The following is a 21,914-nucleotide window of genomic DNA, read 5'->3' as shown; positions in this document are numbered from 1 at the left end:
CACTAGGTCTCATCCCCGGGAAACTCGCTGAAGGACATGAGCTGGATAATAATTATTCATTCTTGGGAAAACAGATGATAATTTCGTTGTCTGTCGATAACAGAAGATGTGATTGCTTGTGTAAGAGAGAGATAGAATTATGTTCAGCTTTTGAATCTAGAAATTTTAATCGACTTGATCAAAATAATCTGATTAGTTGACATGACATGGTAAATCATCCTAAATTAGAGTATATCATAATTTTCAAAGTTAATCATTATTTTACAGTTTCAAGTGATTAGTGAGTGTTTCTTGTTATTCAATTTGGTTTGTAAACAATCTAAATCAGAACTTTTCTGTTTTCAAATGTTTGGATTAAAATTGGATCTGAATTCAAGTGTTTGGATTAAAATTGGATCTGAATTCAAGTGTATGGAACATAACTTACTTTTCGGACTATTTATAGTGTATAAATTAAAATTCGGGGAAGAAACAGTTTTGGACTGTGCCTGTTAGTCCTTCCCAAACATTTTAAATAATTGTGTTCTGTTTATCAATAAATAAACAACAAGTGAAGCTCGGTGCCCCTATATTTTAGATAGGAATTAAATTGAGTTATATGTTAGTTTACATCCAAATTTTCATTTCTAAGCTTTTGGTTTCAAGCTAAGATCAAAGAAAGAAATCATATAATGGAAGTCAATAATCAAAGTGATTGAATAAACTCTATTCAGATTTATGAAAATTCATCCCACTTTAATATTTATGATAGTAAAGTTTACGACATGAGGAATCAGCCACAATAAATGTTATACTAACTATAATGAATAGACTCTTTTGTATGAATGGACTTCCATGAAAGAAAGAATCAGTGGATTGGCTGCTGTCACACTTTTGAATAAGTGAAATAAAAATTAAGTGTCATGCTATGCCAAAAATTTCAGAATAAGCAAGAGGTCCATGGATTGATTGATTGATTGAGTACTTTATTTATGTAGATTACAATATATACTGGCTTATACACTTATATACAATAGCTTACAATACAGAGTCATAAAACTAATATGAATACGAGAGTCATAAAACTCCGAATCAACTTAATTTGGAATTTAATCTTCAATTGCATCAAGCAAAAGCAAAAATAACATGATCACTGCTAATTTGATAACTGTCAACGGAAAATATCAATTGCCAATGAATAAATTCGAGGTCGACTCTTAAGCCCCGCCCAATATTCTACAAAATTCTCTGCAATTGGACTACTATTCTACAGAGCATCAATGATTATTCAAATGATTTGACTCAATAATTCTCATGTCAAATTGTGGCCTAACCTCAAAAACGATTATAACAATTTTGGTAGAATTTAGATTATAAATGTTTCACAAAAATAATCTTATCTTTTAATTCCCGTAGCGAAGCACGGGTGACCTGCTAGTAAGTTATAGAGCTTGTCGCCTCATCTATGATAACAAAAGCAAGCTGAAGGGCTCCTGCGTCCTCGTGCGAGAAGACCTTACGAGGCGTCGCGTCGCTCTTTACAGGCAGATGGTGGCCAAGCATGGCGTAAAAAACGTGTGGACCAGTGACGGCCGAGTCATGTACACTGGCGAAGGTGGTCGGCGGTATGTCGCCAAGTTGAGCCAACTGCAATCAGACTCCGTGTGATATTGTTCAATCAGAACGTTTAAAGTGTTACTTTTATTTTTAAAAAGACTTATTTTATTTTGATAATTATATTCCAAAATGGACTGACTTTTATTTTCCAGAAAGGACTGATTCTCATTTTTTATTCTTTCCTTTGTTTTTGTTTATGTTTCTATCCAATGCATGTCAATTATCTAGTTCTGTTTGCAATTTCCTCACTAGCAGAGTATTTCATTAAATTCTCACCCACAGTTATTTTTCTATAAACACATGAGTTTGTTTAGATTGTCAGCCATAATTTTATTTACTAGCGTTCTATTCATTATAGTATATTTATTCCTCATTATGATATTTTTCTTCTTCTACATTTTTCTTTCTGAACCTTCTTTTCTCGTTTCTAACTATTTCACCTATTTCATTTAAAACTCCGCTATTAATTAAAAAGGTATTATTGGTTATGTTCATTTCCCTTTTTTTCATCTTTTCTACCTAAGCTTCCCTTCTTTATCTTCTTTCATCACTTAATAAACTGTATTTTAAATTGTTTACCTGCACCTAACTCTTGATTCATTATAACTTAGTTTAATAAGTGATTCTTATTGTATAGTATTTAAATCTATCTTAGCATTGTTATGTTGATATTTTCTTGCTCATCATGTTTTAGTGTTTGTCATAGGTCTTATCAGACCTGGTAACGTAAGATGTTCTCTATTAAATATCAAATATCAAATATCAAATATCTCATAAACAATACTTCTGATTCCAATACCGTTCAAAACTTGAAGCCAATTGAAATAATGATGATTTTTATTTTTTATTTTTTTTGCGATTTTACTGTTATTTAAGAGTCTCTAAAACGAGTACGATGCATGATATAGAAACTTGCGAATTTCATGCTCTACAATCTGAGTTGCCTTAAATCCATCTTGCATCACTGTTTATTATCGAAAAACTCTCAAGACTGTGAAAAAGTGGAAAATATTGCAAATCTCTTGATTTTTTGGAACAGACGTATCTTACTTCACGATTATATTTTTACAAAAATCATTTACCTCAAATGAAAGAGGAGATTCTGTTCTTCAAATCAAGACCAAGTACCATTTTTTATCATTTTGGGTTACCGAGATACACAGTTTTGGATATAGAAATTGGCCATTTTTCTGTGTATTGAAATATGAGCCAAAATACACTAGAACAGGAATTTTCTATCATTTGACCCGCCTTGACGAGCTGAGAAAAATGAGCTGTAGTACGGTACGAGGAGATCATTCAGTCAAAAGTTATGAGTTCAAAGCTTTGATCCTTGACGTATCCTTATGCCCCCCATTAGGAAATACTGATATTAAAGGGTGATTCGCATAGAACATAACTCTTGTAAGATGATTTCAGCCGAAATAAGGTTATTTTTTGTTAGGAAATAGGAAGGCCTTGAAAAGGTATTGACAATTCAAATTTTGGCTGTAGGACATGATTTTCTATTTTTGGGTGTATTACCCCTCCCCCCACTAATAAATTCTAAAATTCTCAAGGAATCCTGTTCAGAATTAAATTGTTCTTTTACGTGATGTGTGGTTTTTAATCATTACTAGAAAAAGATACAAGTTGTATAGGGTAGAAGTGGTAGGTTTGCATAATTTTGAAAAACCCTTGAAAAATACCCCTTTTTTGAAAATTCTTCGCTCCGGAACCAAGAATGGTAGAGTACAGCGCGACCACTCAATTTATTGGACATTTTATTATCTTTGATATCGTTGAGAATGATTTTACTCGAAAAACACATTTTTTAGGGGTGAAGCCGCCCTCTGGCGTGTCAGTAAAATTTCAGATTCGAATTCAGCGACTCAAAATACATATAGAACCGTCGAGAAAAATTCTTTCGGGGCTGTTTCCTGAAAAAACGACCATTTCACTGGACTACATTACGCTTCTATTTTTCAATTTTGTTGAAGCTCAGATATTATACATATAAACTTAAAAGAAAAGTGCATATTATATGAAGCAGATAAGTAGACCTATCTAACAGTTGGAGCGCAATCGCCATGTCACATAAAAGAAATACACATATATTTTTGAATGGATAACTTCAATTTGGAACTGTAATTAGAAATTTCACATGAATTTGACATTGGTTCCAATCTGTTTTTATCAAAGAAGATAATCTCCTCTATACAACAACACTTACTGCCTATCTTCAGCTTTGCGGCTACAATCTTGAGTCGTATTATGGAAGTTATATTTTTTGCTTGTCTCAGGGATTAGAGACAATAGAAGCAGATCCCACATAAACAGGAGGATGTTGTAAACTTACGGGGACGCTACCCTCATCACAGAAAGTCCCATCTGGCACTGGTTGAGACTACTGTTTTAGGAGGTGTCTGTTATCATGTCCGAGTACGTTGATGTTTGTCTTAATTGCACTGCATACAGTAGGACCTAGAATTTGATACGATGGTGCTTACTCCCACTTCTGTAATAGCCAAGTATGAGAAAATTATGCAATCTTACCATGGGGAGGGTCTCAGTTCCTCCCGATATCAGTTCATCCAGTGCCTATTTTGTGAGAAACTGAAACAAGTGGGGAGTTACGCCGTTCAGTTCGTCGAATCTTATGACATACTGTAATCTGAAAAGTTATGTTTAATTATGCTTCTAAGGTAAAAGGGTAGTTTTGGGGGTTTAGGTTTTTGCTTTTATTCATTCTCACAATAATTACATGATAAAATGGATAAAATGGTTATATGGTGGTACCTATTATGAGAAATGTTTGATGAATTTCATTCGAATATATGATACTTTTAAAAGTATAAACTCAACCTCACCCATTAAAACAATTGAACATAATCTTTTAGGTTATTTAGACAGATTGTTGAAATCTACCCAATCTGAGAACCTCACCCTGTCGTGGTCGACGACGGCATTTACGAACAAACGAAACCCCAGCTAAAGAGTACGTTCCAATTCGTGATAGTAAATTAGGGAGTGGGTGAGATAGTACTTTACTTTTCCACTGTTTATTTTTCTATTGAGCAGTTATGATGTATGCCACTAACATTGTCAACTGACATGTAAAGATAGTCAACATTTCGACAAATTTTTCCCCGTTTCATAAATGAAATAACAAAGTTCTCGTAATCTTTTCAACCTATGTGCTTTCGCGTAATCGTTAGGTCTCGGTACATTGAACTGTGATGACAGTCTGAAAACACTTAGCAGTGCACACAAATACTGTCATACTATATCAGTGAGAAAGACAGACGTGATGTGTGAGTGAGACAAAAAGAGCGAGATTTGAAGAAACGGCTCCAATGCACTTTTGTGTAATCTCCAGCAAGCTTAGGCGCTCACATACATAAAAGGGTGACAGACCGTGAATGAAAATATAATGGCAAACGTTGCTGAACGCTTGGAACATGGCACAATCTCCTAAGTAAACGAGACAAGCTCTTGGCTGTTGCTGTGTTGAAGAGGCGGTCATTTCAGTGTAGAGAGAGTGAGTCAATATGATACAACACCCACTCTTCCACAGCCAGTCATGCTCTTGTAGACGGCCCCGAACATCGCTCAACCTCGCAACTTTGTAACTATTGTGCAAGCAGTCAAATGAAAAAGAAGCCTTGAATTAGATATGAGGCTCATTCCCCGGACAAGAGATTCTTGACATTTGAAGGAGCAGAAACAAAAAGTTGAGATGCAACAGAGCGTCAAGCATTTAGTTGAGAGATGCCTCTCAGCTCTCTGCTCGAAAACACCTGTAGACGTTCTTCACCACATAACAGAGAGCCTCAGGCCGTTGTTCGCTAAAAGAGCGTTACTGCAATGATACTGAATTATTTAGCTGGCTGCACGTTTCCCCGCAACATTGCTTGCTGAACTTGATTTTGTTTTCCAAAGACCGCTGTATATACTGTAGAATCAAGCTTCACTTCATTTTAGAAATAGAGATCAAAAATATTCACTTGAAATCTTCGATGTACATGTAGGAATCATGCTGAAAAGGAATGACTTCTTCTACTTCATCGATGGCCCTACAGCACAAATCGAGCCCTGGCCTCCTCAATCTTGCCTCTCCAACCATCTCGATCTCTTGCCTTCGCCCTCAAATTTCTCACATGAAGTATTATCTCTTGCATCCTTTGAGACTCCTTCCATCAAAAAAGGAATGTCTCTATTTTCATTCACTGAATACTTGGAATTCTAGTTATTGATAATTTGATAGTAAACAATTGAAATTAAATTTTTATTTTGAATAGTTTCAGTGCATGGCATTCTTTTACTAATGACAATTACTGAAACCGTACAGGAAATACAGTATTGAAATAAGATAGTGAGATAGTTGTGTTGTCTATTAAGGTTCGTACAGATTTACGCGATACGAACACTCGAATTTATTTTTCATCAGCTGAATAATCTTTATTTGTACAGAAACGGTAAGATACATATAAAAAGCTTGGCATCAGCTGATTAAAACTGAATTGCTCGTGTTCGCGGCGTGTAAGTCTGTACGTAGCTTAAGAAGAAGTTGAGCCTATACAATGATATAAACCTGTATTAACTATTAAACCTTTTGATCAATCTCCAATGTGAAGGCGAACGCACACATTTATTACTAAAATAACAATATTAATTCAATATCTAGATAAAAGCAAAGTGGGTTCTTAATTAATTTATAAAATGTGGCTTGAACGAGTAAGGATAGTGGAAGTAGGGGTGAATGGGGGAATGCCGGTATGTTAAGCAGCATCCTTTTTAGTTTTTGGTAAAACTCCCAATTTTGTCAAGTAACATTTTTTGTGGCTTCCACATATCACAGGCTACAATATAATTTTTTGTAGATACTTTGTGACAAAATGAGTACCTTGAATTTTTTTTTCTCAACCCTTACACATACTGGTATTACCCCAACCCTTAGGGTAATGGCAGTAGGGACTTTCCCCATGTATTTCTAATTGGAAAAATTTGATAAAACAAATTTCATAAATTTTTTGTGAGAATCAAACTTAAACCATCTAAATATATATTATGGAGACTTAAAGAAAAGACTCAAGTTTGAAAGCTATTCTATTTAAATCATTGAATATTATTATTAATTTAAATTATATTTTGATATTTTTCAATTGATATAATATATATCAATATATTTCAATGAATATATTTAAGTACATTTTAATATTAATATATTAAATAAAGAGTTAACAGTTGTTTCAAGCTCACAGTAAATTGACTTAAACAACCATTAGAAACAGTGATGGGGAATGCCAGTAACCTACTGCCATTACCCAACAGTGTCTCACCGGGGCTACCCAAAATGCATGACTTTACTAAAACGTTTAGGATAACCAATGTAAAATCAGTTTGGTCGATGGTTTATACATAAAATTAAAGCCTGATTGGTACACTAGGTGATTTCAACATTGAACCTATTATAGTGTGAACAGGAACAGTATTTACATTGCTGGAAAGTCATGTGAAAGTTATAACAAAAACCGGTTGACACTTGACAACAAACTAGCACACCAAAGTGTAATGACTGACTGATGCCAAGCTAAAAATTAGTTCTTCTTCACACCAAGCATCTAGCGTGGTTAGCAACGAGTACAAATACATAGGGTGGCATATAGACTGCTTACCGGGGCTACCTCCTTACCGGGGCAACCCCACATTCCCTTAGTTTCACTGTTTCACCAGAAGTAGTTATTGACAGTGTTGCTGTAGGCTATTAGCCAACTGCTGTAATTTGATAAACACTACTGATATACAGTATTTAGTTCAGGATTTGTCAAGTGCCAATCAAGATTTACTGCAATGTACTAACGTTTTGAAGTTTAAAAGGGATATGAATTCATTGGATAACATTATATTTTAATATTGTACATTGAAACAAATTTCTTGTATCTTACTTGCTCGATTTTCCCGAACTTGACTCACAAATGAACTCATACATTGAAAATGTGTTATTGAATATTCCTCTTCACCTATCATTCACGCAAATCCCACTGAACCGTTAAACAATTACTTCCAGCTTCATAATGATTAAGGCTGAAATTTTGGATTTTTATCACTATAATCAGCTCCTGTAATAACTAACTCGTTGCTCCATTAAAACAATGCAATTATTATATTCCATGAATAAACATAAATTATAATTATTCAGAGATTGAGCGGAGCAATTTTCTTCTTCATGTAATTTATTTAATTGAACTGGAATTATAGTTTGGAGCATATTATTGAAGATAAGCAGCATATTATTCAAAATAAGCAGCATGTGTGAATGTTGTAGTAGATATTATAATGGTACATTTTGGCACAAATGAAATTATTAGGTCTCATTTAAAGAAACCAGAAACTTGTATCATCAATGGTATTATCAGTTGACAATAAAGATAAGATGATAAAGACTATAAAGGCTAAGATTATTGGTAACAATTCGAAATGGAAATCATTTTTCAATTATTTAATAAAAGTAATAATATTGTATTTGAGGTTAAGTTCTTTGTAAATAACGCTTGTCGGCAATATCAACAACGGTCAAGCTCTACATCTGCAATTCAGTCAGATACTTTCTAGAAAAATAATTGCAAGTAAACAGTATTCGTTAAAACGAGGACAAGAAGAGTTTTGTAGATTCTAGCATGCAAAATAAAGGACATGATTGTTTGAAAGCATATCTAAGTATTTATTGTGTATATATGAGCAAACTAGCAGGAACCCGTGCTCCGCAAGGATCTATTTTAAAACTTGACAAACTTAAAACTTGCCGTAATGAAATTTTGAAGATTTGAAAATAGACTATAACCATCCTTGGTTAATTAAGAATCTATATGAAAAATTTCAAGTTAATCAGTCCAGTGGTTCAGACGTGATGATGCGTCAAACATAATTTTCCTATCCCGTACGTGTATAAGCCAGCTCTTTACTTTATTATAGATATAGTTAACGACTGTAAGAGATAGGACTGTAGAACAGAATAGTGGTGAAACTATGATAGCGCCAGAAGTGTCTCAAATACAATAGTAGGTACTACATGAACTTTTTGAAAGTGATTTGAAGAAAAATGTTAAAACAACAGAACTGTAAGTTGTCAACCTTATCATTCTACCTCCATTTAGAGGCTTTTGTTTGAGCCGAATGTAAATCTATTATGTAAAAATGAATGTCTGTTTGTTTGTATGTTCGTTTGTTCCCTATAGACTTGAAAACTACATAATGGCATGAAACTTTGGGAATATGTTGTGTGAAAATTGGGGATGATTTCTGAACAGAAATTTTAATAGGGTGGCTAATAATAATCATTTATTAATTCATCTTACAGACCTATTTTTTCGAAATTGTTGGCCGAGCGTCTACCAAAGAACGGAAAGATGGTCATGATTCAAGATCATATTATGATGATATGATTTTGCATCTAAAGTTACCACCTGTAATAAACACTTCACTCTGTGATAAATTGTGTAGGTACTGGTATTAAAACGGTAGTTTGGAGTTGAAGTGTAGTTGATTGGTACCAGCTGCAAATAAGTTAATGGTTCCTTAGAAGACCTATACAAATAATTATCACTCCTCTATCATCAAGAAAGTGGAAAATATTGGAAAAAATTATTCACCTCATGAATGAGTTGTTCATATTGCAATCATTAATTACTGAAGAATGACAGAATAATTTACATTTGTTTTTAAATTTCGCTTAGCTTATATTCATCCTAAAATGGAAGATGGAAAGAATATGGAATTCTGTGTGATTAATCGGACATCACAAATTTTCTGGACTACCCATTGACAATATTAACAACTATGAAAACATTAAATTCATTTTTGAAACACTGATTTAACCTATCTATTTTTTTAATTCAACACTTCACTGATAGATATTACTACCAATAGATTGAGAAGAATATGTTTTCGGAATAATAAATGCTGCACATTGGAAGTCCGTATTGAGATATAAATGAAAATTTTGATTCTCAAATAAATTTCATGATTTACCAAATAAAGTCAAGTGTGACTTGAGATACATTGACTTTTTGGTAGTACGAAGTTCGCCGGGTAAGCTAGTTGTAAATACAGCTTTATTATTTATAGTCAACACTGAAAAAAGACAGGCTCAATCACAAGGAATACTATAAATTATATGAGGGACCAGAAAGCCATCAATCTTATCAATCTTGAATATAGAAATTGGCCATTTTTTGTGTATTGGAATATGGGCTTAAGTATAATACTCAACAATAAATCTTCCACTTATCTACCGAATTTGACTCATGAAGCATGATTTTGGACCGCCCTGACGAGCTGAGAAGAATGAAGTGTAGTACCAGAGACAAGAATAATATAGTTATCTTACTTATCCTTCATCTATGGTAGTATGATGAAATCTGAGCATTGTGTCAGAAGTTATAAGTGTTTGAAATTTTGATCCTTGAGGTGTCCTTAAGCGCGCCTCTCCACTAGGAAATACTGAAATGAAGTGCATCTATCGGATGATTCTCATAGAACATAATCTGATGATCTTATATCATTATGCGAAATATCAATGTGAGGGCGATGTAGTTGGTGATGATGGTTTAAGCTGAAAATTAGGTGTTTTTCACAATACAAGGAGCATTGTTGTCAGGTGTACCTGGAAATCTATATGAGATAGAGCGCTCTACCTGATCTAAGATTGTAAAGCACAAAAATACGCCCAGAGGGATTTTGAATTATACATCAAAATATTAACAATCAGAAGATATTGCTGATCAAAAAATAAAATTCATCAAAATTGATTTTTTCTTCAAATTTCACTCATTTTTGAAAAATCATAACTTAGTACTTATTGGAGATAGAGAGTACCGAATGATCTCATTTCATTCAGAATTTCATAATCTAGAGAAAAGGCGAGAGCAAATTTTTCCGTCCGATTACGAGATTTGGCAGAAATAGTTGAAAACTGGAAAATGAGCCGAAATACGAAGTTTTTGGGCCACTCTGTATCTAGCACAAGGAAATTTTGCATGAAGAAATTGGTTCTAGACTTCTCTTATGTACCCAAATGATATATTAAAAAATCAGAACTACAATATAAATTGCATGCACCAATGTATATAGTTACTGGACTAAACAGAGATGAAATAAACTATAAAAACTTCATAATAGAGAGTTGTATCATTCCGCCTTGAAATTCTCAGATTTTTCACATCTATTGTTATAAAATGAAGAATTCGTTCGTAATTTGATACATGCAAAAAGTATAATCCCACAAATATGAAAGAAGAGAAATATAATAATAATAGCAGAAACCCGTGCTCCGCAAGGATCTATTTTAAAACTTGACATAATGAAATTTTGAAGATTTGAAAATAGGCCTATAACTATCCTTGGTTAATTAATTAAGAATCTACATGAAAAATTGCAAGTTAGTTTCAGTCCAGTAGCTTAGACGTGATGATGCGTCAAACATAATTTTCCTATCCCGTACGTGTATAAGCCAGCTCTTTACTTTATTATAGATATAGTTAACGACTGCAAGAGATAAGATAGGACTGTGGAACAGAATAGTGGTGAAACTATGATAGCGCCAGAGGAGTCTCAAACACAATAGTAGGTTACTACATGAAATTTTTGAAAATGATTTGAAAAAAATGTTAAAACAACAGAACTGAAAGTTGTCAACCTTATCATTCTACCTCCATTTAGATAGACTTTTGTTTGAGCCGAAAGCCGAATGTAAATCTATATACATAAAAATGAATGTCTGTTTGTGTGTGTGTATGTTTGTTTGTTCCCTATAGATTTGAAAACTACTTGACATAACGGCATGAAACTTTGGGAATATGTAGTGTGAATATTGGGGATGGTTTCTGAAGAGAAATCTTAATAGGTGGGATAATAATAATTATTTATTAATCCATTTTAAAGACCTATGTTTTTTAAATTGTCGAAGGAGTGGCTACCGAAGAACGGAAAGATGATCATGATTCAAGATCATATTTTGATAACACGATTGAGCATCTGAAGTTACCAGCTGTACAATAAACACGTCACCCTGTGATAAATTGTGCACTGGTATTAAAACGGTAGTTTGGAGTTGAAGTTAGTGTAACTGATTGGTACCAGCTGTAGATAATCGTTCCTTAGAAGACCTATACAAATAATTATCACTACCGTATCATTGAAAAACTGGAAAATGTTGGAAAAAATATTCACCTCATAAAAGAGAGTTGTTCATATTGCATCCATTAATTACTGAAGAATGAAAAAGAATAATTATTTAAAAATTTTCGAATTTAGCTTAGCTTATATTCATCCTAAAATGGAAGATGGAAAGAATATTATCAAGAAACTCCTAACGCTAAAAATAAATATTTCAAAAAGTCATCACGTGGTCTTTTTTAAAACTATGAAAATTTATAATTATTGTAAATTGAATGTGTGTTTGTTACTAGCATAGGATGAAATTTAAGTGTAAATATATTCATATATAATCAGTATCAAATTGTATCATTGTGGATTTGTTGAAATCCACCAATAGGAGAAGCTATTCAAATTTTTTGTAAATTTAGAAATGGGGAGTATCGTCAAAAATGAATAAGGGAGGATCAACTGCCCACTTGCTTGCCAGAGATCGACTGGGACGCCAACCAATATGAGAGCATTAGACTGAATCCCTTATAATAATTTTTTTTTTGCCAAAGTTTAAATTTTAAATGTTCCTATTTAATAGTCAATATAACTCGGTGAAGTCGCTTTATGACATGAGTTATTAAAGTAATTATTTCCATTGGAAAAGACAACAGCAGCCCACCAGAAAAAGGCATAGGACACTCGAGGCAAATCCATGCCACATCTTTAAATTCGTGAAAAATCGAAGCACGTGAGTTACAAAAATAATTTTTAGAGGGCCCTCAGTGCAACGAGTTTATAGAAATTTCATAAAGCTAGCTCAATAAAGGTTATATTTAAAGATCAAGCTTGATTTAAACTTATTTGCGCAAGTAGTTATAAATAAGGAAAAAGTCTTATTAAGAACATTGATGAGAATTAAATATTTAAGTATATATCACTATTTAAATTATTGCATAAAAATGTTCATTCAATGTATTTGAATATCAGTATTATTCTAAAAAGAATTGCCAGAAGCTCAAAGTTCCTAAGATAAATAATTTTATCTAAATTCCACTGAACTCATACCCTGAGGATTAATATTTAAAGTTTTTGATATTGTGGGAATACGGAATTATAAATTCTTATTTGACAAGCGAAAGCAAGTCAGACGAGTGAGCTATATAAATCTATAATATATGCTGATAGAAAAATTATGAAAATTATTAATCGATGCTAGTAAGCATAATAAGAGTTTTAATTGAGCCATCTGTGATATTTTTCTTGCATATTTTCTTATATTGTTTTTTATATTTATTTTTTCATATTTAATTCTTGCTCATTGATTTCATTTATAATTATACGTTTTATTTGTTGTATGGTGTACCTTTCATTTTTAATCCTGTCTTCATGCATGACCAATCTTGTACTAGTATTTTTTATTATTATTGACAAATTAATAAAATTATCAATCAACTGTATCCTTCACCAAATGAGTTGGATAAATCAGCGATATACAGTATTGATCATTAAATCTTCAGAAATAATACGTTCTCAATATTTATTTAAATGGTTCAACCTAATCACTGAAATCGAATTGACTGAATCACAGGGTCATAGAATTAAGCCGAAGCAGTACTACAAGTCATAGAAAGTATAAGGAATTCTAACTAAAATACCATCGTTGATCACACTCGGTATTATCTCACACTGCTGACCCCATTGTCAGATGGTAGCGGGTTGGATTGATATCGGTACCATATTGTATTGTGCAATATTTAGAATCCTTGTATTTATCTACCTCTTCAGCATCTATAATTGTGGAGTTAATCGGAGTGGCAGTCAGAATTGCCGATTGATAAAGCAGCAGCAGTCTACAGCAATTGATTGCAGAATATTATATAAGCTCCTTGAAGAGCTGGTAAGAACCATGTGGTATCTTTTATTTCAGCAGGTGCATAAATATAAAAAATATTCAAATCTCATTTGCTCTACCGACTACTGCCAGCTGGGCACATGTAGGTCAAAATACGGCTTTAAAATATTCGTAGGATGCGGTTGACCTATTTTCCGTAATGTATAAGTTCAACCTGGCAAATGATGTTTGATCTAGCCAGTAGCCAGGTACCTCAATAAGCAGAGCTCTCGGCTCAGAACTGCTTGATAGAAGTGGCCTCTGCCCACTGCCCATGTGAACATCCATCCACCAATGCTCGATATGAATCTCTTCCAGACCTAATTGCAATACTGCATCGTGATTGAGACGAGCAGAAAATGCACACACGTAACATTGAATCTGTACTAGTATGGAAAATGAATGGAAAGCATATAGTTTCACAATTGAAGAAAGGAATGATAGCAATGTCTGATATTCTACGCTGAAGGAATGGGATAAGAACTCGTTGCATTTGAAAGCAATCCCTGTACTGTTTTCCTCTACTGGAGAGTGAAGAACCACTAATTCTGTATTCACTAACCTTCTGGTATGCTTTCCATGTAATCAGATTTTTGAGATATGAAATTTCAGAACAAAAATTGGGTGTGTGCAAAATTGTAAAATTAATTGTAAAAATGAATTCGAAGATTTTTTTTCTCTTTGCATAAATTAATGTTGTTTTTCATTCCTGTGATCCCAATATATTTCTTTTTCATCGTGCTTAGAACAGATCATTCCTTTTTTCAATGGTGAATATGAGAGATTCAATGTCATCAAATAACTAATTTCATATTATTTTCCGGTCGAACTCCGCTATTAAACCATGAGCCAAAATATTTCTATATTCTAGTTCATATTCAAACTCTCTTGGAGTTTTAAGCAAAGCTTGAGTTGCGTCTACGCCAAACTAAGGCATAGTTTAGTTTCCGCTAAAGTTTGGTGGAAATGTGTGCGGGTCCTGTTACTTCATCCGTTCATCCGTTATCTCTTTCTATGCATTCCCTTGAAGTATGCACAAGCAAATGGTCGCCCTGCTTTAAATTCATTGATCTCGTGTAAATTTGATGAACACGGGAGTAAATAGAGAGCTTTCTCTTTACTCAGTAATAGTGCTGTTTTTTCTGTGGGGATATTGAAACCTGGTGCTGTTTCACAATGACTACATACTATCAATATACACTCAATAATCTGTTTGTCTGTTATTAAAGAGTTTATGAAATTCACTATACCTTGGGAACCACAAATAAACAGACTATGTTTTATGGAAGGGTTTCAACGGCATTATGTATTTTATTTAAGCCTTTTTATGTAATCTACTAAGACTCATTCGTTAAAACCAATATGTATATTTTTTCATCAGTTTAGTATATAAATGAATTAATTATTAATATATATTTTCAACTAGATTTTCTACAGTGAGATTCACGTTCTAAAGTCAGCATATTTGATCAGCATTATTGGTTTGCTTTCCTTGTCTGCCATTGGACAAATCAGATTACTCCAACTCAGCATCGTTGCCAAATTGCCAGGTTATGTTTGCATGCTATATAGAATTATTATGAACTGCCAGAATATTTTATCTCAATTATGAAAAATTATAACATGTAATGATATATTTTCTGATGAATGAGAGTTATTTGAGATTGAATTGATCATTATTAAAAAAATCCACTAATTAATAAAAACAATATAAAAACTTGTAGTACCCTTTATTATTAAAAACTTTATAATATTTTAACGACTAGTTTGGACCATAGGCCATTTTCAAGTTCAAAATATTTACTATGGTCGAAACTAGTCGTTGAAATATTTTAAAGCTTTTAATAATAAAGGGTACTACAAGTTTTTATATTGTTTTTATTAATTTGTACAAAAGTAGTCCATTTAAGTGAATTGTTTTTATAGAATTTACTAATTATATTAAATCAGATATAACGAATCGGATGACTTGAATAAAAACTATCTACTATAGAAGGCGGTGCAAAATTAAACGTGACAATTATGTTCTCCTAGGAATTCCACCGAATTTAAAACCTTTCTCACTGTAGAACATTATCTATTATAAGTGGAGCTGATTTTCTTTGTACCATCGGCTTTTCTTCATTTTTTCTATACTAAATCCTTCTTCCTACTTCCTCTTTGTTGTTCGGCTCATTGTATTCCGGAATCAAATTCAATCGTTCACTCTTTAGCTTTAACTTCTCATTATGGTTTGAAAAAACTGGCAATTAATATAATAATAATAAACTTTATTGCCAAAAACAATGCATACAAAATAATTTCAATTGGAATTACTGTATATTTTCAACACAATTGATATTTAGAACATTTGTTAGTAGAATTCATAATTATGACAAGAAAATAAATGTATTTTCTATCCATTTTTCAATGTGATTATAGCCCAGTGAGATTTGCGTCAAATTGCCAGCTTTGGTTAATTTTGAAATATTGATTTCATTAATGAGGAATGCTGATAGTTGTGAGTAATCCTCACTATAGCTGGGTTCACACATATCAGTGTCAGTGATAGCCCTAGTGACCGGCACAGTGAAAATATCAATTCCCTTGAGCTCTGATTGGACTCAGCACGGCCGAGCGAGTATGTATATCCATATCCATATCCCATTAAAACATATGCGAATTATATTCTCACTGTGCCGACTACTTTCACTGACACTGATATGTGCGAATCCAGCTTAATGCAGTTAATCTTACAAAATGCAGTTCCATCTTACTTTTTGGCTAAATAAGTAGTATAAATTTGAGAAGGGACAGTTTTGGGCATAAGCCTGTCTTGCCTTCTCACATAAGTGTATTGTACATGACTGAATAAATAAATCAACAAAACTCCTACAGCTATCATGAGAAATGCTTATGAGTTTTAATATTCTTGGTATATTCCCAGTTCGAATATTCATTGGACATTGGACCAGTAAAAAGGCACTTGAACGATATTCTTATTGTGATGTCTCTATTGTAAAATATCTTTATATTTTATATCCTTTCTGTTATTCAGGAAATCGATCTCCTTGATATATCGACAATCAGAGATACAAGGACAGGAAAGCAGGCGAAGATCCCCAAGGTAACCACTTTTTCCCATACACACATTCTTGATTAGTTAATAATGAATCATTCTCAAATCAAGTATACTGCAGTAATAAATACTATAACATTCTTCTAAACTCTGTGATGTTAATGGTTAAATATATTTGTTCGTGGTCGTTGTCAATGTGTATGAATAATCTGAATCCGAATCTGTACTTGTCAGTTTACAGTGGCACACTATGTACAGTGGTACCGTGGCACATTTTGAAAGTAAATTTATTTGACTTGATTGAAAATTGCTGCAGCTTTGTGAGATGAGTCAAATACTGTAGCACAAAAGCACTGCATAGGCTACATTCCTATAATATGAAAATACAAGGAATATGCTGCTCTACTCTATGACCATTGCTCAATCAAAGAACGGACAGTGATAGGTTTTTATTAGCCTTCAACCTCTCTTGAAAGCTCTCTTTCATTTTGAATTCTATACAATTTCTATGTCTTTATTATTCTTTGAAGTAGGTACCGATTCAAGTTAGTAAATTATGTCTACATGACGTCGTTCTCAATCATGAAACTAGAGTAGTCTATCTATGTCTTCAACTCGTGAATGATTCAACTACCTGTTTAAGCTTTTCATGCAAGTTTTATAGTTTTAAATAATTCAATAAATAATTTTCCTGTGTAAGTCAACTTATAACAACATTCATTCCATCTATGTTGAGCATTCAGATCGTTCATTTTTATAGTCAGTAACTATTGATTCGTCTGATATATTAGTTATTATGGCTGAGTTATCTGCTTCAATTCTGAAAAAAATCAGGCTTGAGTCTGTTAAGAGAACATTGGTTAATCCATTAACCGTTATTACGCTTATCCGTTACATGGCTGGTGACAAACTTTATCACTGACAAATCATAAGTGAGAATTCTTGATCAGTTTTAATTCTCTCGTTACTGTCATATTTTAGATATCTGCTTGAGAAATATGACATATTTTTTGTTGAGACTTAATCTTTTTTTTTTAATTTGCAAGGATCCGAAGCTGAGACAAGTAGTGACGATGGGTTCGCAAGACACGCTTGAAGAAAAGACTGTTACCATTTGCTGCGGCTCCGACTTCGTTAACCTTTCTTTTATAAATTTTTGCTGCACAAAAAAAGAAATCGCACAGGTGAGCAGAGCAGGCACTCATCAGCAGCACTAATACACAACACTAGACACTAACCGAATTTTGAACTGTAGCCTCATTGTAGTACCGAACTAGCATGCTCTGTTGCCCAATAATAATAATAATAATGATGTGATTGCAATTGCAAGCATTTTGGCCGAAATAACTTGAACCTCCTGTTTTCCACGGAAGAGATCAGCATACTGTTCATGAGTTCCGTATCCTATGTAAAAATTAAATATATATAATGATAGTGATATAGAGGAATTAGGCTTATGTTGAGGTTGGAAACAATTGCCATATGTATTTTCTTAATTTTCTAGATAGATAATTGAAAACACATTTCCCACCTTCCGACAATATTAAGCTTTTCTGCAACTATTCAATAATTCTTAATGTTACAGTCTCTGTATCTCACAGAGGTTTTCTGCAGTTCTATTTCATGAACATCAAAATAAAAGACCTTCTCTAACTGGATATCTTTCTTCTATTATTTTTGACAGTATTAATACCGTTCAACCAATATTCTACTTATATCCGCTTTTAATTAGAGCAATCTGCTTAACAAATAAAGCCTGTTCTCAAATTGTAGTTTATCCTGATCGCAAGTCTGAACAAGCTTCACTCATTTATTCATGTAGGCTACCAGAGCTTTTGGATTATTACTTGCCTTATGGCCCTAGGAATAGTTTTCCCTAAGATAACAAAGTGAAAATTACTAATAGAAAATGAAGCAAAACCATAAAATGTTTCTATTCTAATGGTTGAAGTGTTAAAGCGGTAGCTTGTAGTGAAGCGCAAAAATGTGGATAATTGAGCGGTGGAAGACCAATGTGTAGTACCGGCACATAGTATTTCAAACTGTAAACATTTAGACTAATCGTTGATTATCACTACAGTATTTATTATATTCACCATCTTATACAGGTAGTATTTGTTACTGTTTATGGTAGTCCAGTTTCTTTGTGAAAAGTTTTCAAAATTTAATTCCTTCGAACTCTGTTGCTTTGAAGTTAGTGGAATAAGGTAGTCAATAATATGATGGGTTTGACAATATTTAGTAAATTTTGGGGGAATTTCTCAGCTATAACATGTTGCCCAAATTTATTACTTAAAAACGCTTTGAAATTGGTTGGTGATTAGATTTTCTCTAGTGAAAACATGAAATCAAATATAATTTTAGTGCCAAAACATCTGCCACTTTAGTTTAATCACTTCATAATAGTGAACAGTTTAATCTTGTGGTCAACATTGCGGTCAACATTATTAAAATTTATAATTCAGTATAGCCTACATTGTTATTTCGATATTAGACGAATAATAATTTGTTGTATTTATTATTAAATCTTTTTAGGTTTTTTAGGTATCACTGGAAAGAAACCCAATATTAATCCTATTAGAAATTTGTCCAATAAAACTCTGATAATATATATTTTATAATAATTTTATGATTTTAACAGTCAAACTTTGTAACAACAAAAATGTTTCCAATACTTTCGAATCAAATCACAATATTGTGAGTTTGATAGTTGACATTTACTGTACTTCACAGACTGGATCATGTATTAGCACATTTGAATCAGTTAGTTCATTGAATATTTAACCGATCTTGATTATTTATATCAAACCATTAGTACAACCAACCTGTACTCTAGACTGTATCAATTCAAATCCATAGTACACGTATTTAGAATCAGTTTCTTGAAGATTGGACCAATCTTCAGGACTTGGATGAGAACATTGGATTGTAGGTACTCTTAGTGTTGAACAGTTGGCACTGATTTAATTTATCAAAGATAGAGTAGTATAATGAGGTGAGCTTTAAAGAAAAGTGGTGAGCGTAGTGTTGTATGTGTGCGTGTGTCGGTTTGTGATTGTAGTTGTGGACCGAGCACCTCTTGAAGCTGGCCTACAACCTGGCACAGTTGAACAGTTCAGCGATCATGTTCCTCCAGAAAGCACACACCAAACTCACGCTTAGCCTCGACAAAACCAACAAAATACCCATTAAAAAGTAAGCACCACCTATTTGCCTTTATTATTAATCACCTGGTGGAGGAACTTCACGTCTCCATTGCAACAATTGTTACAAGAACACTGAAATTTTCGTTTTCCTTTTCAAGTTTCGTACAACAAATATACTCTTGGTGATTAATAGTAGTTATCAGTTCCAGTTGAAATATTTAGGACTTCCCAAATATTAGATATGCTATTAGGGACGTTAGTGGTATTTAGTGGTCACCAAACATTCACAGTGGTTACTAAATTAATTCGATTCAGTGTATTTATTTGGGAAGAAGAATTCATCGGTAGAGATTTCCATTGATCGAATTTGCATACACATTAGTAGGTCCATCGTGATTTTTGAAATAAATAATGTTGACAAATATCCATTTGTTAAACAAAATAACACACTTTATTATTGGGTGTAATTACTGCTTCAGAGCCAAACGTTTTTCAGCGGCACCGTTGTTTTCAACTGTATTAAAATATAATTGTCTTTTTCAATGAATTATCTATCAAACACTTATACTCTTTTATTAGATTAGTTATAACATTCTTTTTATCAGATTAGGTATAGTCGGGCTTTCATTGACGAAATCTGCGGTATTGTTTGAATCAACCATGTTACATTAGTTTACCAATTCAGTGTTTCATATTCCCTAAGATTAATTATCTCTTTAACCTTAATCGGTTGTTTCTGAATATCGTATAATATTTCAAAATTTTATTATAACTTCACAAATTTTAATTATTTTCAATTCAATGTAGCATGATTTATAGAATAATGTTGTTTATTCGCTATGTAATTTCGACTCCCAAAACTACCTATATACGTTACATATTTGTGGGAACAAAAGTAATAACACAATAGAATATACTAATCACTTGGATTGTAGACAACTTGATGTTATTCCTTGTGGACTGGTGTCTTTGTATGCATAAATATACCGTTGTATATAAATACAGTATATATATTGATTGAATAAGAGTTGTGGCCAGTTCAATTGAAAGCACTACGGTAATGGTTGGATGTTCTTGGAACACTTGCTGCAGAAGACAAGTTCCCCCACTCGTCAATGATAGTAGGTAGTAAGTTTGTAGACGCACATCACTCATTCATATGTACACTTCCTTCCCCTATGTACTTGTTCTGCAAGTTCGCAAATAATCAACAATAATTATTAATATTAGCTATATCGTAACTAAAGCATGTGACTAAATTGAATGTTGGTCTCTGACGACTCTGCTAACTACAAGTTATTTTAGATCTAATGTTTAAGTGCTAAAATTTGCAATTGCCTCCTTCATATGATATATCAATAATTTAGTTATTAATGCTTGATCAGGCATGCATTGTTGAGAAAATAAAATTAGACGAAATAAATGGAATGAAATTCACCTAGTTTATAGTACAAATATAATGCGCCATAGAATATAAATATATGTTGAGTCTTCAACTCTTTGAAATTTAATTATGCTCTTGAACTAACTGGTTCAATTATCATTTTATAAACAATCGCACTTTTCCATTCAATGGATTCAATTCATAATGTAAGATAAAACTGGGCCTTATTTTTGTGACATATTGGAACTTGAGAATTTACTGTTTATAGAAAAAACTGCAATATAGTTTTTGATGAAAAGTTGAAATAGTAGAATTCGATAAAAAGATAAACTTGAATTTGAATTGAATTTGATAGCTTCAATTTGAACACTTTCAAACCAATTTATCCTCAAAAATTAAATAATACTAGTAGATGTTGATACTTATAATAAATAAAATATTTTTATTTTATGATACTTCGGGTAATCCAGAGATTACTGTTCAAACTAGTCACATGCTCAATTCGTAATATATATTCCTATAATATTAGTCTTGAAACTAATATAATAATACAAAAATTATAAATAATTTATACGATTATTCTAAATCCAGCCTAGAAGAGTCTAGAGAAAAATCTTGATATATGTTTAAAATTCGAAGAATATTGAATTTTATTAAAAATAAACTCAATGGAATGGAATTTTTGCAACAATTGTTCATTATAATAGATTA

At 32.7% G+C, this 21,914-nt stretch overlaps 1 protein-coding gene across 5 annotated transcripts in view; it reads left to right on the top strand.

Moving 5' to 3' along the window:
* Window positions 1-21,914, top strand: part of LOC111056951 (1-phosphatidylinositol 4,5-bisphosphate phosphodiesterase classes I and II) — a 282,347-nt gene that overhangs the window by 152,649 nt on the left and 107,784 nt on the right. For all 5 annotated transcript variants that reach the window (XM_039428256.1, XM_039428257.1, XM_039428255.1 and 2 more), the window contains 3 exons: window positions 16,653-16,721; window positions 17,720-17,857; window positions 19,735-19,868. In XM_039428256.1, coding sequence (XP_039284190.1) covers window positions 16,653-16,721; window positions 17,720-17,857; window positions 19,735-19,868 — 341 coding nt within the window. The remainder of the gene's footprint in view (window positions 1-16,652; window positions 16,722-17,719; window positions 17,858-19,734; window positions 19,869-21,914) is intronic.

The sequence above is a fragment of the Nilaparvata lugens genome, chromosome 5 (assembly GCF_014356525.2).
Source record: "Nilaparvata lugens isolate BPH chromosome 5, ASM1435652v1, whole genome shotgun sequence".
NCBI classification, from domain to species: Eukaryota; Metazoa; Arthropoda; class Insecta; order Hemiptera; family Delphacidae; genus Nilaparvata; species Nilaparvata lugens.
This window is presented reverse-complemented; position numbering and strand designations above follow the sequence as displayed.